A 13,575-nucleotide genomic window follows, 5' to 3' on the forward strand; every position below is an offset into this window, starting at 1 on the left:
AGCGCTCAGCTTGTGGTGATTGGAAAGGCTCCAAATTGTGGCCACTTCTCCCATCAAGTGGCTCACAGCTCGCGGTGCTTCAGAGGCAATTTCTTGGCGGCCGTGGGTGGCTGCATGTGAGGTCCCTGTCATCCTCATGCCTGCACTGGATGTCCTTGTCCCCCTGCCCAGGGTCCCCCCACCCTGCTGCAGGACACCCATGCAGGGGCTCCTTGCTTGGGCTGGCACTGGAGCTGCACTTGGGGACCAGGGACGTGGAGAATGGGACAGAGGGAAGTGCTGCACAGCCCCAGTGACGCTGCAGGACCCGTGGGACTTCCATCAGTCCTGCACAGGACCCCCATCAGTCCTGCAGTGCCCAGGACTCTCTGGACCCCCAACAATCCTGCAGCTCTCAGGATCTGTGGGACCCTGCCAGACCTCCAGCTCCAAGAATCCTCAGGACCCCCATCAGCCCTGCAGCCCCCAGGTCCTTCAGGAACTCCATCAGTCCTTCAACCCCTCCAGGCCCCAGGATCTGCAGAATCCCTGCCAGTCCACCAAAACCCCCTAGACCCCCATCAATCCTCCAGCCCCCCTGAACCCTCAGGACTCCCACCAGTCCTGCAGCCCCCAGGACCCCACAGCCCCCGTGCCAGGCTCTCCCCCCCTTTGCTGCCTTTCCCCCCCTGCACTCATCAAGCTCTTGAAGAGGGTTTTTATCCTGTCCCCACACATCACCCGCGCTACCTTCGGGAGCTGCCAACTCCCCGTCACGTCGCCATCAGCACCAGCTCCCAGGTGGGCCCCGGAGCTCCGCTTGTCGTGCAGGGCGAGCGTGTGCGGGCAGCTCCCGCACGTGGGGGGGGCACGTGCGTGTGCACGGTGGCACTTTGGTGGCCTGGCCGTGTCCCAGCACCGAGGGCTGCCCGCTCCCCGCCGCCGGCTCCGTCACGTCCCAGCACAGGGACCTTCCCCCAGCGAGGGGCGAGAGCCGTAAACAAGCCCGGGGCACCGCGGCTCTTCACAGCTGCGTCGCACTTGGCATCTCACAAGTAGGTGTTATTAATTAATTAGACGGTCTCTGGCCAGGCTCCGATTTAATTAACGTTCCCGGCACTGCAGATGCTGCCCTGCCCCGGGCTGTGTTGCCACGTGAGCCGCCGCTGCCCGCCGCCTTCCCGGGGGGCTGCCGCAGCCACCGGAGCAGTCGCCACTGCCTGTTGCTTGGAATGGAGTCTTTGGCTCTCGTTTGTTGGCCCAGTCCTTCCCTCTTTCCATGTGTCCCTCTGCTTTCCCCCAAATTTTCCTCCCCATCTTCCACCTTGGCACATCCTGGCACAAGGCCGGGCACGCTGCAATGGGGCAGGTGTGAGGTACCTGTGTGTGTGTGTGTGTGTGTGCGGGCACACCTGTGCTCGTGTGTGCAGATGAACATCCATCAGTCCTTCACCCCCTCCAGGCCCCAGGATCTGCAGAACCCCTGCCAGTCCCCCAGAACCCTCCAGACCCCCATCAATCCTCCAGCCCCCCTGAATCCTCAGGACCCCCATCAGTCCTGCAGTGCCCAGAACTCTCTGGACTCCCACCAGACCTTCAACCCCCCCAGGCCCCAGGATCTGCAGAATCCCTGCCAGTCCACCAAAACCCCCTAGACCCCCATCAATCCTCCAGCCCCCCTGAACCCTCAGGACTCCCACCAGTCCTGCAGCCCCCAGGACCCCACAGCCCCCGTGCCAGGCTCTCCCCCCCTTTGCTGCCTTTCCCCCCCTGCACTCATCAAGCTCTTGAAGAGGGTTTTTATCCTGTCCCCACACATCACCCGCGCTACCTTCGGGAGCTGCCAACTCCCCGTCACGTCGCCATCAGCACCAGCTCCCAGGTGGGCCCCGGAGCTCCGCTTGTCGTGCAGGGCGAGCGTGTGCGGGCAGCTCCCGCACGTGGGGGGGGCACGTGCGTGTGCACGGTGGCACTTTGGTGGCCTGGCCGTGTCCCAGCACCGAGGGCTGCCCGCTCCCCGCCGCCGGCTCCGTCACGTCCCAGCACAGGGACCTTCCCCCAGCGAGGGGCGAGAGCCGTAAACAAGCCCGGGGCACCGCGGCTCTTCACAGCTGCGTCGCACTTGGCATCTCACAAGTAGGTGTTATTAATTAATTAGACGGTCTCTGGCCAGGCTCCGATTTAATTAACGTTCCCGGCACTGCAGATGCTGCCCTGCCCCGGGCTGTGTTGCCACGTGAGCCGCCGCTGCCCGCCGCCTTCCCGGGGGGCTGCCGCAGCCACCGGAGCAGTCGCCACTGCCTGTTGCTTGGAATGGAGTCTTTGGCTCTCGTTTGTTGGCCCAGTCCTTCCCTCTTTCCATGTGTCCCTCTGCTTTCCCCCAAATTTTCCTCCCCATCTTCCACCTTGGCACATCCTGGCACAAGGCCGGGCACGCTGCAATGGGGCAGGTGTGAGGTACCTGTGTGTGTGTGTGTGTGTGTGTGCGGGCACACCTGTGCTCGTGTGTGCAGATGAACACAGGTGGGAGCATGGCTGATCCCCTCTCCCCCGTGAGACCCCCAAATCCTGTCAGCACCGCCCAGCATCCAGCCAGAACCATTCCTCCATACGTGTCCCCACACATGCCAACAGCCACACGGTGACGTCCCCACAATGAGGGGCCGGGGGCTGCGTGGGCACGGTGCCCGTGTGCTGACCCCCCCCCAGCCCGGGGTGCCTGCATGGGCACGCGTGTGCCGCTGTGTGACTCCATGTGCCACGAGCGCTGGCGGTGTCACGGTGCCTGCGTGGGCGTGAAACTGCAGGGTGGGGGTACCACCCCCCCGGCCCCCATTGGCAGCTCTCCTCTTGCCCACCCACGCCGTGCCATGGGCAGAGCCCCTTATTTAGAGCCGAGCAGCAGCCGCTGTCCCGGTACTTCACCTCCCGGCTGAGCCCGGGCCGGGGGAGCTGCCCAGCACCACCGTCACCGCTGCTGCCCACCACCACGCCTCGAGGAGTCCCTGCTCCGAGCAGCGAGGGTCCCTCAGCCCTCGACTCCACCGGCGGGCTCGGCAGGTCTGTGTTCCTGTGTCCCCCAAGGTCCTGGGGGCTTCCCGGGGTCCCCGGGAGCTGCTGTGCCCTGTCCTCACCCCGCTGGGGTTAGGGGAAGGCAGAAGGAGGAAGAGGAGGTTGGGACAGAGCTGGGGAGGGCATAAGGGAGGAGGAGAGATGGGGTGAAGGTGTTGCTTGAATTTGGGGAGGGTTTGGTGGGGGGTTTTGGAAGCGAGTCCAATTGTGGGCAAGAAAATGCGTGCCAGGGAGCGTGCCTAGGGATGCCAGTGTGCCAGGGAGCGTGCCAGGGGACACGGGTGTGCTGAGGGGATGCCGGTGTGCCAGGGAGCATGCCAGGGGACACGGGTGTGCTGAGGGGATGCCGGTGTGCCAGGGAGCGTGCCAGGGGACACGGGTGTCCTGAGACGGGTGAAGGTGCAGGACGGAGCCCGAGCCGTGTCCGTGCCCCAGCCTCGTGTTTGCACGGCTCGTGTGTGCGTGCACAACCGTGGCACCACGGGCACGAGCGGGGACACGGCACCTCCGCGGCCACAGCAGGGCCGTGTCCCCCTGCACGCCCCGGAACGGACCCCCCCACCCCGGTAATGCACTCCCGGGGTGCAGCACCCGTCAGAGGGACACCGGCAGCCCGGGAAGCGGCGCGCTCCCTCCTCCGCACAGCCAAGAGGGGGTCCCGCCGCCCCCGCCCCCCCTCCGTCTCCCGTCTCTTTCCCTCCCCAGAGCCCGGTTCGCTTCCAGACTCATCCCGCCCCTCCCCATCGAGGGGTCGCCGGCTCGGAACAGCCCCGGGCCCCGCCGCTCCGTCTCTGATCGCTGTCCCCGTGTCCCCCTGAGGATGAAGAACCGACCGGTGCTGGCGGTGCTGCTGCTCCTGGCGCTGCCGCTCGCCCTCGCCCGCCGCGCCCCCGCCGCCCCGCCGGGCCCCGCGCTGGTACGGCCGTAGGGGGGGAAGTGACGACCGGATCCCCGGGACTCCCCGGACCCCTTCCCACCCTTCTCACCCGCTTCGTTCCCGCAGGAGATGCCCGTCCCGGAGCGGCTGCCGTGGAGCGCCCGCGGCAGTCCCGGGGCCGCCGCCGCCGCCGCGCTGGAGCTGCTGCGGGAGGAGGGCGCCGGTGAGGGGCGGGGGGGCTTGGATGGGAGGGTGTCGGTCCGCCCGGTCCCCGCTCACCCGTTTCGGTCTCTTCCAGGTCCCCCCGCGGCGCCGCAGAAGAGTAAGTCCCGCCCGGTGCCGGCGCCGGTGCCGGCGCCGGTACCGGTGCCGCTGACGGCCGGTCTCTCCGCAGGAGACATGCACGATTTCTTCGTGGGGCTCATGGGGAAGCGAGCAGCGGAGCCCGGGCGAGCGGCGGGGCGGGGAGGCGGCAGCCCGGCCCCCCGGTGCTCCCCGGGACCCCCCGCTCCCGGAGAGACCCCGCTGCGGGCGGCCTGAGCGGCGGAACGAGCCCCCCACGGGGTTGTGCCCGGTGTCCCGGGGACGGTGGGACCGACCGCGGGAGCGTCCCGGGCTCCGGCGCCCACGGAGCCATCGGGAGCGCGGCCGTCCCGCCCCACGCGCGCGTGTCCGTGCACCTGTGTACACCTGGGCGTGCCCCGCTATACACCCACCCGTGTCCGCGCGGGACACGCGCAAAATGCGGCTCCGTGTCTTGGCTGCGCCTCCGGGACCCGCTCGGGACAGCCCAGGGGATGGGGATGAGCCCACGGGGAGGGGGATGCGGGGCTGAGCCCACGGGGACGGAGATGAGCCCACGGGGATGGGACCGCGGGGATGAGCCCACGGGACCACCGGGGCCGGGGTTCGTGTGCTCTTGGGCTACCGCCACGTGTCCCTTCCCCACGGCAGCCCCCGAAACCGGAGAAGTGCCCGTGCCTCTGTCCATGCTCCTCCCCGTTCTGTGTGTCCCGCCCCGTGTCCGTCTGTCCTTTCCCATGTCCTTGTTTCCATGTCCGTGTGTCCCGTCCAGTGTCCGTCTGTCCCGCCCCGTGTCCTTGTCTCGTGTCCGTCTGTCCCTCCCCGTGTCCGTGTGTCCGTCTGTCCCGCCCCGTGTCCGTCTGTCCTTTCCCATGTCCTTGTTTCCATGTCCGTGTGTCCCGTCCAGTGTCCGTCTGTCCCGCCCCGTGTCCGTGTGTCCGTCTGTCCCGCCCTGTGTCCGTGTCCTTCTGTCCCTCCCCGTGCCCGTGTGTCAGTGTCCGTCTGTCCCGCCCCGTGTCCTTGTGTCCGTGTGTCCCGCGCCGTGTCAGTGTGTCCCGCCCCATAGCCGTCTGTCCGTGGCCGTCTGTCCCTCCCCGTGTCCATGTGTCCGTGTCCGTGTGTCCCTCCCCGTGTCCGTGTGTCCCTCCCCGTGTCCGTCTGTCCCACGCCGTGTCCGTCTGTCCCTCCCCATGTCCGTGTGTCCCTGTCCATGCCCGTCTGTCCCGCCCCGTGTCCGCGTATCCCTCTCCGTGTTCGTGTGTCTCGCCCCGTGTCCGTCTGTTCCTCCCCGTGTCCGTCTGTCCCTCCCCGTTCCCATGTGTCAGTGTCCATGTGTCCCACGCCGTGTCCGTCTGTCCCTCCCCGTGCCCGTGTGTCCGTGTGTCCCTCCCCGTGTCCGTCTTTCCCTCCCCGTGCCCGTGTGTCCGTGTGTCCCGCCCCGTGTCCGTCTGTCCCTCCCCGTGCCCGTGTGTCCGTCTGTTCCTCCCCGTGTCCGTCTGTCCCTCCCCGTGCCCGTGTGTCAGTGTCCGTGTGTCCCACGCCCTGTCCGTCTGTCCTTCCCCGTGCCCGTGTGTCCCTCCCCGTGCCCGTCTGTCCCTCCCCGTGCCCGTGTGTCCATGTGTCCCTCCCCGTGCCCGTGTGTCCGTCTGTCCCTCCCCGTGTCCGTGTGTCCCTGTCCGTGTCCGTCTGTCGCTCCCCGTGCCCGTGTGTCCATGTGTCCCTCCCCATGTCCGTCTATCCCTCCCCGTGCCCGTGTGTCCATGTGTCCCTCCCCGTGCCCGTGTGTCCGTCTGTCCCTCCCCGTGTCCGTCTGTCCGGCCGGTGCCCCCGCTCCGGGTCCTCCGGGCCGCGCGGGGGCGCTGCGGGCGGCGGCTCCCGGAAGGCGGCGCGGGCCGGGGCGGGCGCGGGGCGGGTCGGCGCCTTTGTGTGAGCCGGCTCATCCTCTGTCCGGTTCTTTCCCCTCCTGCCCCATCCCCTCCGCCGCAGCAATTGCCCAGGTGCTTTTTGGGCTGGGGAGGGTTTGCCTTCCCGAGCCTTCCTCGCGGTGTCTTCATCCTCCTCCTCGCCCTCCCGTGCTGCCGGTGTGTTTTCCCCCATCCCTCGCATACCCGTCCTCTGGGCTTTGGTTTTTCCCGGAGCTGGGGCAGGGGCAGCTCCAACCCCTCCAAACTCCTGCTCTTCGCTGCCTTCTGGGCTCGCTGTTCCCTGTCTCAGGACGGGGAAGGCAGGGAATTAGGGACAGGGGAATTAAGGATAGAGTTTGCTGGGTAAGTTTGTGAAATCCCAAGAGCTGTTGGGGTGTCTGTGAGCAGGACAGAGGGACAAAAGCAGTGGGACAAGCTGGGAGGACACTGGGGGGAATGGCCGGTGCTGTGGGACAGGTGTGGTGGCAGCTGAGGAATCTGAGAGGTGTCACCAGGAAATCCCAGGGGAATCCATCCCAGGGGAATCCATCCCAGGAGAATCCAGAGGCTGGAATGCAGAGAATCCCACCTGGGAGCCTGAAGTCTCCTTGTGGGTCCAGGTGGAATCTGAAGTGAAGGAATGAAGTGGCTGCAGCTGGAGAAGACCTTGAGGCAAATCCAACTGGTGTGTCCAGCCTGAGTGACATCTCTTTGGAGAGGAGCCTCCTCCCCAGCTTGGGAGGAGGGAGATGTCTGGAACAGGTTCCAGTTGGGTCTCAGGGTCAGCAGCATCTCTGTCCCTGCCCCTGTAGCAGTGGGACCTTCAGGCTGCCTCTGCGAGTCAGTCCCTTTTTGTTTTGACTTTGCTGCTTTGCACATCCAGCCTTTTACTTCCCAAAACTGAGGTGACAAGACAGGTTTAGTCCATCTCCAGCTGAGCAGCTGCTCCTTGGCTCCTCAGAAAGGTGCAAAATGACCAGAATGACGTTGCTTTGGTTGTTAAATAACTTTTTTTTTTCCATTTCCCCTCTGCAGAGCCCCTTGCCCTGCCAGTTCCTGCTCCCGCCGCGGATGAAAGCGTGAAGGCCGAGCTGACCAGCAGAAGGGACTCTTGAGCAGCTGCTAAGATGGGCATGAGGATCAAGCTGCACAGCACCAACCACCCCAACAACCTGCTGAAGGAACTCAACAAGTGCCGGCTCTCCGAGACCATGTGCGACGTCACCATCCTGGTGGGCTCCCGCTCCTTCGCCGCGCACAAGGCCGTGCTGGCCTGTGCTGCTGGCTACTTCCAGAACCTCTTCCTCAACACGGGGCTGGACGCTGCCAGGACCTACGTGGTGGATTTCATCACGCCAGCCAACTTTGAGAAGATCCTGAGCTTCGTGTACACCTCGGAGCTCTTCACCGACCTCATCAACGTGGGGGTGATCTACGAGGTGGCCGAGAGGCTGGGCATGGAGGATCTGCTGCAGGCTTGTCACTCCACCTTCCCCGACCTGGAGAGCTCGGCCATCACCAAGCAGCCTGCCCTGTCTGTGGGGGAAGGCCGGGCTGGGCCGCTGAGCAGCACCTCCTCGGAGCAGAGCCACGCTTTGGGGGACGTGCGGAGCAGCGCAGAGCACTTCGGCCCCGAGCGGAATTACCTCCTGCACGGGGACGTGGTGGGCAGCTACAAAGAGGATGACAGGAGTGCCGTGGCTGAGGCCAGCCAGGCTCTTCCCCTGATGCACCCACAGCAGACTCCCAAGACAGAGCAGGAGTCGGATGCGGGGCAGTTTGCTCCAGTTGTGGGTCTGGGGGCCCAGCCCGGTGGGAATGTTGTGGCACAGACCACAGGCAGCTCCTGCCCTCAGTACAAGGCCCAGAGCAATGGTGACTACAGCAAGAGCAGCTTCTTCCCCACTGACCCCTCCCTGGATGTGTCCACAGGGAGCAATTCCTGCCCCAGCAACAGCGACCACTCCAAAGAGCAGGGGTTCGAGCAGATGGATGAGCTCCAGCTGGAGGATTTGGGAGAGGCCGAGCTGCATTTTGAGGATGCTGGAGAAGAGCTGGTCCCATCTGAGGAGGTGATTGAGCTGAGTGATGACAGCGAGGAGGAGCTGGCCTTCGAGAGCGACAGCCGGGACAGCAAGGCCATGCCCTGCCAGGTGTGCAAGAAGGTGCTGGAGCCCAACATCCAGCTGATCCGCCAGCACGCCAGGGACCACGTCGACCTGCTCACAGGGAACTGCAAGGTGTGTGAGACCCACTTCCAGGACCGTAACTCCAGGGTGACTCACGTGCTGTCCCACATCGGCATCTTCCTCTTCTCCTGCGACATGTGCGAGACCAAGTTCTTCACCCAGTGGCAGCTGACGCTGCACCGGCGGGACGGGGTCTTCGACAACAACGTCATTGTCCACCCCAGCGACCCCCTGCCGGGGAAGGTGGCCGTGTTTGGGGGAGGGCCCGGCCCCGAGCTGGCTTGTGCTGCCTGCGGGAAGCCCTTGGCCAAAGATTTCCACACGGTGCGGAACCACCTGCTGGAGCACGTGAACCTGAAGAGCCAGACGTGCGGCGTGTGCGACCAGCGGCACCTGAGCCTCTGCAGCCTGCTGTGGCACGCCCTGTCCCACCTGGGCATCTCCGTTTTCTCCTGCTCCGTGTGTGCCAGCAGCTTCGTGGACCGGCAGCTCCTGGAGAAGCACCTGGCCGTGCACCAGCACGTGGAGGAGGCTCTTTTCCAGTGCCACTTCTGCAGCCAGAGCTTCAAGCTGGAAGCTGCTTACCGCTACCACGTCAGCCAGCACAAGTGCGGGGGCAGCCTGGACATCCGGGCGGGATTTGGGGAGCGCCTGCAGCCGCAGGGGCTGCCCAAGAGGAAGCTGCCCGAGGAGTTCCTGAGCGAAGAGCTGGCTCTGCAGAACCAGCCGGGGAACAGCAAGTACAGCTGCAAGGTGTGTGGCAAGAGGTTTGCCCACACCAGCGAGTTCAACTACCACCGGCGCATCCACACCGGCGAGAAGCCGTACCAGTGCAAGGTGTGCCACAAGTTCTTCCGAGGGCGTTCCACCATCAAGTGCCACCTGAGGACGCACTCGGGGGCCCTCATGTATCGCTGCACGGTGTGTGGCCACTACAGCTCCACGCTCAACCTGATGAGCAAGCACATAGGGGTGCACAAGGGCAGCCTCCCGCCGGACTTCACCATCGAACAGACTTTCATGTACATCATCCATTCCAAAGAGGCTGAGAAAAACACGGATAGCTGATGGGGCACTGCTGGAGGAGGAGTGGTAATGGTGGAGGCTGTGGAGGAGGAGGAGGAGGAAAGGAAGAAAAAAAAAAAAAAAAGTTGTTTCGTTTTATTTAATGGTCAGGCATCATGGATGGAATTCTTTTTTTTTTGGTTTTGGTTTAATTTTTGTTCTTTGGTTTTTGTTTTTGGGCCTTCCTAAGGCTTTTTAGATTGGTGGCGTTGTACAAATTAACAGCACGTGAGGTACATCACTGTTTCAAGGAGTCTGTCGTGTTTACTTACCTCTGGTCCTGTTAGAGGCCATCGAGTTCTGTGCTTTTAGCATTTCTCACTAGTTTTTGAGTCTAGATTCTATTTTTTTTTTTTAACCTTTTAGCCCACTTGACCAGGCTAACCCTGAGCTTGTCCACAAACTGATGCTGCTAAGATTTTCACACCTGACCTCAGTGGAGAGGGACAGAGCCAGAGCAGGCGCTGGACTCGAAGGAAACGAACAAAAAACAGAAAGAAAAAAGGAAAGAAAAGGACATTCCGGGCATCCCTGGTGTTCTGCTGCTACTGCCAGGAGACAGGCAAAGTGTGCATTGCTGGGGAGAGGAGCAGGAAGCACCTGAGTGTGTAAACAAGGAGGGATCCCAGCCGGGAACCAGGGGCAGGGGATTCAGATTCACACATTCCCAGGCTCTGCCACGGCTGGGACTCACTCGTGCCCTGAGACCTGGAGGAGGAGCTGAAGGAGCAACAGGACCTCCCTGCAGATCCTGGGTGGAGGTGGCTGTGTGAGCATGGAGATCTCCTGTAGGACCGGAGAGGGAAGGGAAGCAGGTCCCTGCTCCTTGTGGGGTGATTTGTGGTGGCCACAGAGAGCCAGGAGTCTCCTGGCTCTGCTCTGCCCCAGCCTCACGCTGTGCCCCGGGCAGAGAGTCAGGATGAAGCTGTTGCCTTAACTCCCTGGAAGGAGGAGGGACCTTTCTCGTGCCAGAGGGATCCCCCCCTGCCACGCCCTGGACGTGTTCCTGTGGCAAACGTGTGTGGTTGGAGTGATGTGAGTTTGTTCATGGAGAGAGAGAGATGGCTTGGCCTCTCCAGCTGCATGCTGGGCACTTCTGGGGGCTCCCCTGGGTGTGGGGGGCTCTCCTGGGTGTGGGGGGCTCCCCTGGGTGTGGAGGGGCTTTTCTGGGCATGCAGGGGCTCTCCTGGGCATGGAGGGGTTCTCCTGGATGTGGGGAGCTCTGCTGGGGAGGAGGGGCTCCTGTTGGTGTGGAGGGGCTCCCCTGGGTGTGGAGGGGCTCCCCTTGGTGTGGGGGGTCTCTCCTGAGTATGGAGAGGTTCTCCTAGGAGTGGGGAGCTCTGCTGGGCCTGGAGGGGTTCTTCTGGGTATGGAGGGGCTCTCCTGGATGTGGGGGTCTCCTCTGGGTGTGGGGGTCTCCTCTGGGTGTGGGGGTCTCTCCTGAGTATGGAGAGGTTCTCCTAGGAGTGGGGAGCTCTGCTGGGCATGGAGGGGCTCTCCTGGGTGTGGGGGTTTCCCCTGGGCAGGGGAGGGCTCTCCTGGGCATGGAGGGGCTCCCCTTGGTGTGGGGGTCTCTCCTGGGCGTGGAGGGGCTCTCCTGGGCATGGGTGGTTCTCCCCCTCTACATTTCAGTGCTCCTTGGTGCAGGAGGCTCTCCTGGGCACAGGGAGCTCTCTTGGCACAGGGGGCTCTCCTGGACATGTGCCAGGCTCTCCTTGGCACAATGGACACTCCTAAGCACGGGGGTCTCTCTTGACCCTGTGTCAGGTCCACCTCAGCACGGGGGGCTCTCCTGGCTGCTCCTGGGGGGGTCTCTCCTGGCCACCCCAGCAAGGTGCCAACAGTGTTAACACTGGGAAGGGCATGGATTGGTTTCTCCCTGTGTTGTCCAGCCATGGGGCAGAGGTGGGGAGGAACAGATAATTCCAAGCTGGGATTGCCCTCGGGTAACTCATTCTACCTCACAAACATGGAAGTGCTCGGGGCTCTCCAGCCTTGGTGCTCGTGGATCAGCTCCTGCACTTCTGTCAAGTTTTGCTGTTACAAAACTAAAACTAAAAAAAAAAACTAAACTGAACTAAGCTAGTGATTTGCAAACCCTGGAAACTCACCCTGCTGCCCCCTCCCTGGGAAGGGACACCCGGGAAGGGACACCCAGGAAGGGACACCCAGGAAGGGCCATCCTGCAGTGGGGGCTGGACTCAGAGAGCTCAGAGCACCCGGGGGTCTCTCTTCCAGCTCCACCAGGGCCTTGGGCAAGTCACTTCACCTCTTTGCCTCAGTTTCCTCATCTGTAAAATGAGGGTGGTACCGACCTACCTCTGGGAGCAGGGAGGGTGCCTGGAGCCTGGCTTTGGAGGAGGGAGGCACCAGAGCCAAGGGCAGCTCTGGGTTGGCCTGGCTGCTGCAGCTCCGAGTTCTGAACTCCAGGCTCGTGGTCCTGGCATCACTGTGGAGCTGTGTTGGAGTTTTACAGGAGAAAGGGGAATTTTGGGAATGGCGTGGCGCTCTGCGCAGCGGTGCTGCTTTGCTGTGGGCTCCTCTGAGCTGCTCTCTGGGTTTGTGTTGTGGAATTATGGGAGGAATGAGGCTGGAAGGGACATTTGGGGGTCACCCAGTCCCACCCCCTGCTCGTGCAGGGTCCCCTCGAGCGTGGAACTCTGGGCTGTGCCCAGCTGGGGACAGGGACAGGGACAGGGATGGACACGACCTGCACTGCTCTGGAGGTGGCTGTGAAGGGTGTGAGGGATAGACAAGGCTGGGAGAGCCTGGAGACCCTCCTGGAATGTTCCAGAAGCCGTGGTGAGCTTCAGGGAGGCTCTGCAGCCCTGCAGCTTTTCACTAAGCTGAAAAGCAAAAGCCTTTTGTGCACATAAACCAAAAAGAGAAGCTTTTACACCGAAACACCAACGGGCACAGCCAGCCCTTGCTCCTGCCTTGGGGGGAAAAGCAGGAGCCCCCCATTGCTGCCGGCTCTGAGCCAGGGAATTTCTGTTTGCCTGGGTTAAAATGGATCATTCCCACGTGGAATACCCCAAATCTACAGTGCAGGGGCTGCAGGGGTGGGTCTGGCCCTGCTGCTGCTCCTGGGGGGTGATTCCCAGAGGGCTCAGAGACCTGAGTGGGGGTCCTGGGTGTTCCTGAGCCTTTGGGGTGGGCAGGGCTGTCACCCCTGTGCCCAGCCTGCCTGGCAGCTCCAGCTCAGTGTTGGCAGAGCCAGAGCAGTGGCTCCATTCAGATTTTATTCCTTCTCCACCACCGTGGCTCTCTCCTGTCCCCGCTGCCCTTGGTGACTGTGGGGACACCAACCTACCTCCCCTGGGGCAGCCCGAGGCGTTTGCAAAGTGCTTTTAGGATCCTGGGGTCACAGAGGGGGAAATTCTGGCAGCATCCAGGTCCTGGAGCCTCCTGGGGAGCCCAGCCAGGGAATCCTGCTCTGAGCCCAGGCTCACTCCCACCCCCACCACAAAATTCCCTTTCCCTGTTCTCAGTGGATCCAGGTCTGTCATCAGAGTGATTGAGCAGAAGAAGAAAGAACAAGAGTTGAACTTGCTGTCTAACCTTTTTGTTAAGTTAATCGTAGGTACTGACCTCCTGCTATTTAAGTGTTTACTATCTATTTGCTGTAAAGTTTTGTATATTTTGTAAACTTCCCCCCCCACCCCGCCCCCAAATCGTAGATGTCTAAAATCGTTGTACATCGGGTTCTTTTCTACTCCATTGTTCAGCACAAAGTGTGTTTTTTATTTAGAATAATAAAATGGAAAACATTGACCTCTTGTAGCTGCTCCTTTAGAAAATGTGTTTTTCCCAGGAGCGCCTGGGTGATCTGTAAGAATCCATAAAAATATCTCTGATTTCTCATTTGAGAGAGGTCTCAACAATCCATAAAAATATCCTGGATATCTCATTTGAGAGGGGTCTCATCAATCCATAAAAATATCTCGGATTTCTCATTTGAGAGGGGTCTCATCAATCCATAAAAATATCTCGGATTTCTCATTTGAGAGGGGTCTCATCAATCCATAAAAATATCTCGGATTTCTCATTTGAGAGGGGTCTCATCAATCCATAAAAATATCTCGGATTTCTCATTTGAGAGGGGATCTCACCAATCCATAAAAACACCTCAAAGGGGGTGCCAAGAGGATGGTGCCAGACTTTTCAGTGGTGTGACAGGACAAGG

The 13,575-nt window shown here is 62.1% G+C and overlaps 1 protein-coding gene across 1 annotated transcript; it reads left to right on the forward strand.

Moving 5' to 3' along the window:
• Positions 1–6,343: 6,343 nt before the first annotated feature.
• ZBTB39 (zinc finger and BTB domain containing 39) lies at positions 6,344–9,443 on the forward strand. Its single transcript, XM_041472671.1, has 2 exons — positions 6,344–6,498; positions 7,171–9,443. Exon 2 carries the CDS (start codon positions 7,263–7,265, stop codon positions 9,390–9,392), a length of 2,130 nt encoding a protein of 709 aa, XP_041328605.1. The 5' UTR covers positions 6,344–6,498; positions 7,171–7,262; the 3' UTR covers positions 9,393–9,443.
• Positions 9,444–13,575: the final 4,132 nt, after the last annotated feature.

The sequence above is a fragment of the Pyrgilauda ruficollis genome, unplaced genomic scaffold, assembly GCF_017590135.1.
Source record: "Pyrgilauda ruficollis isolate IOZ18807 unplaced genomic scaffold, ASM1759013v1 scaffold296, whole genome shotgun sequence".
NCBI lineage: Eukaryota > Metazoa > Chordata > Aves > Passeriformes > Passeridae > Pyrgilauda > Pyrgilauda ruficollis.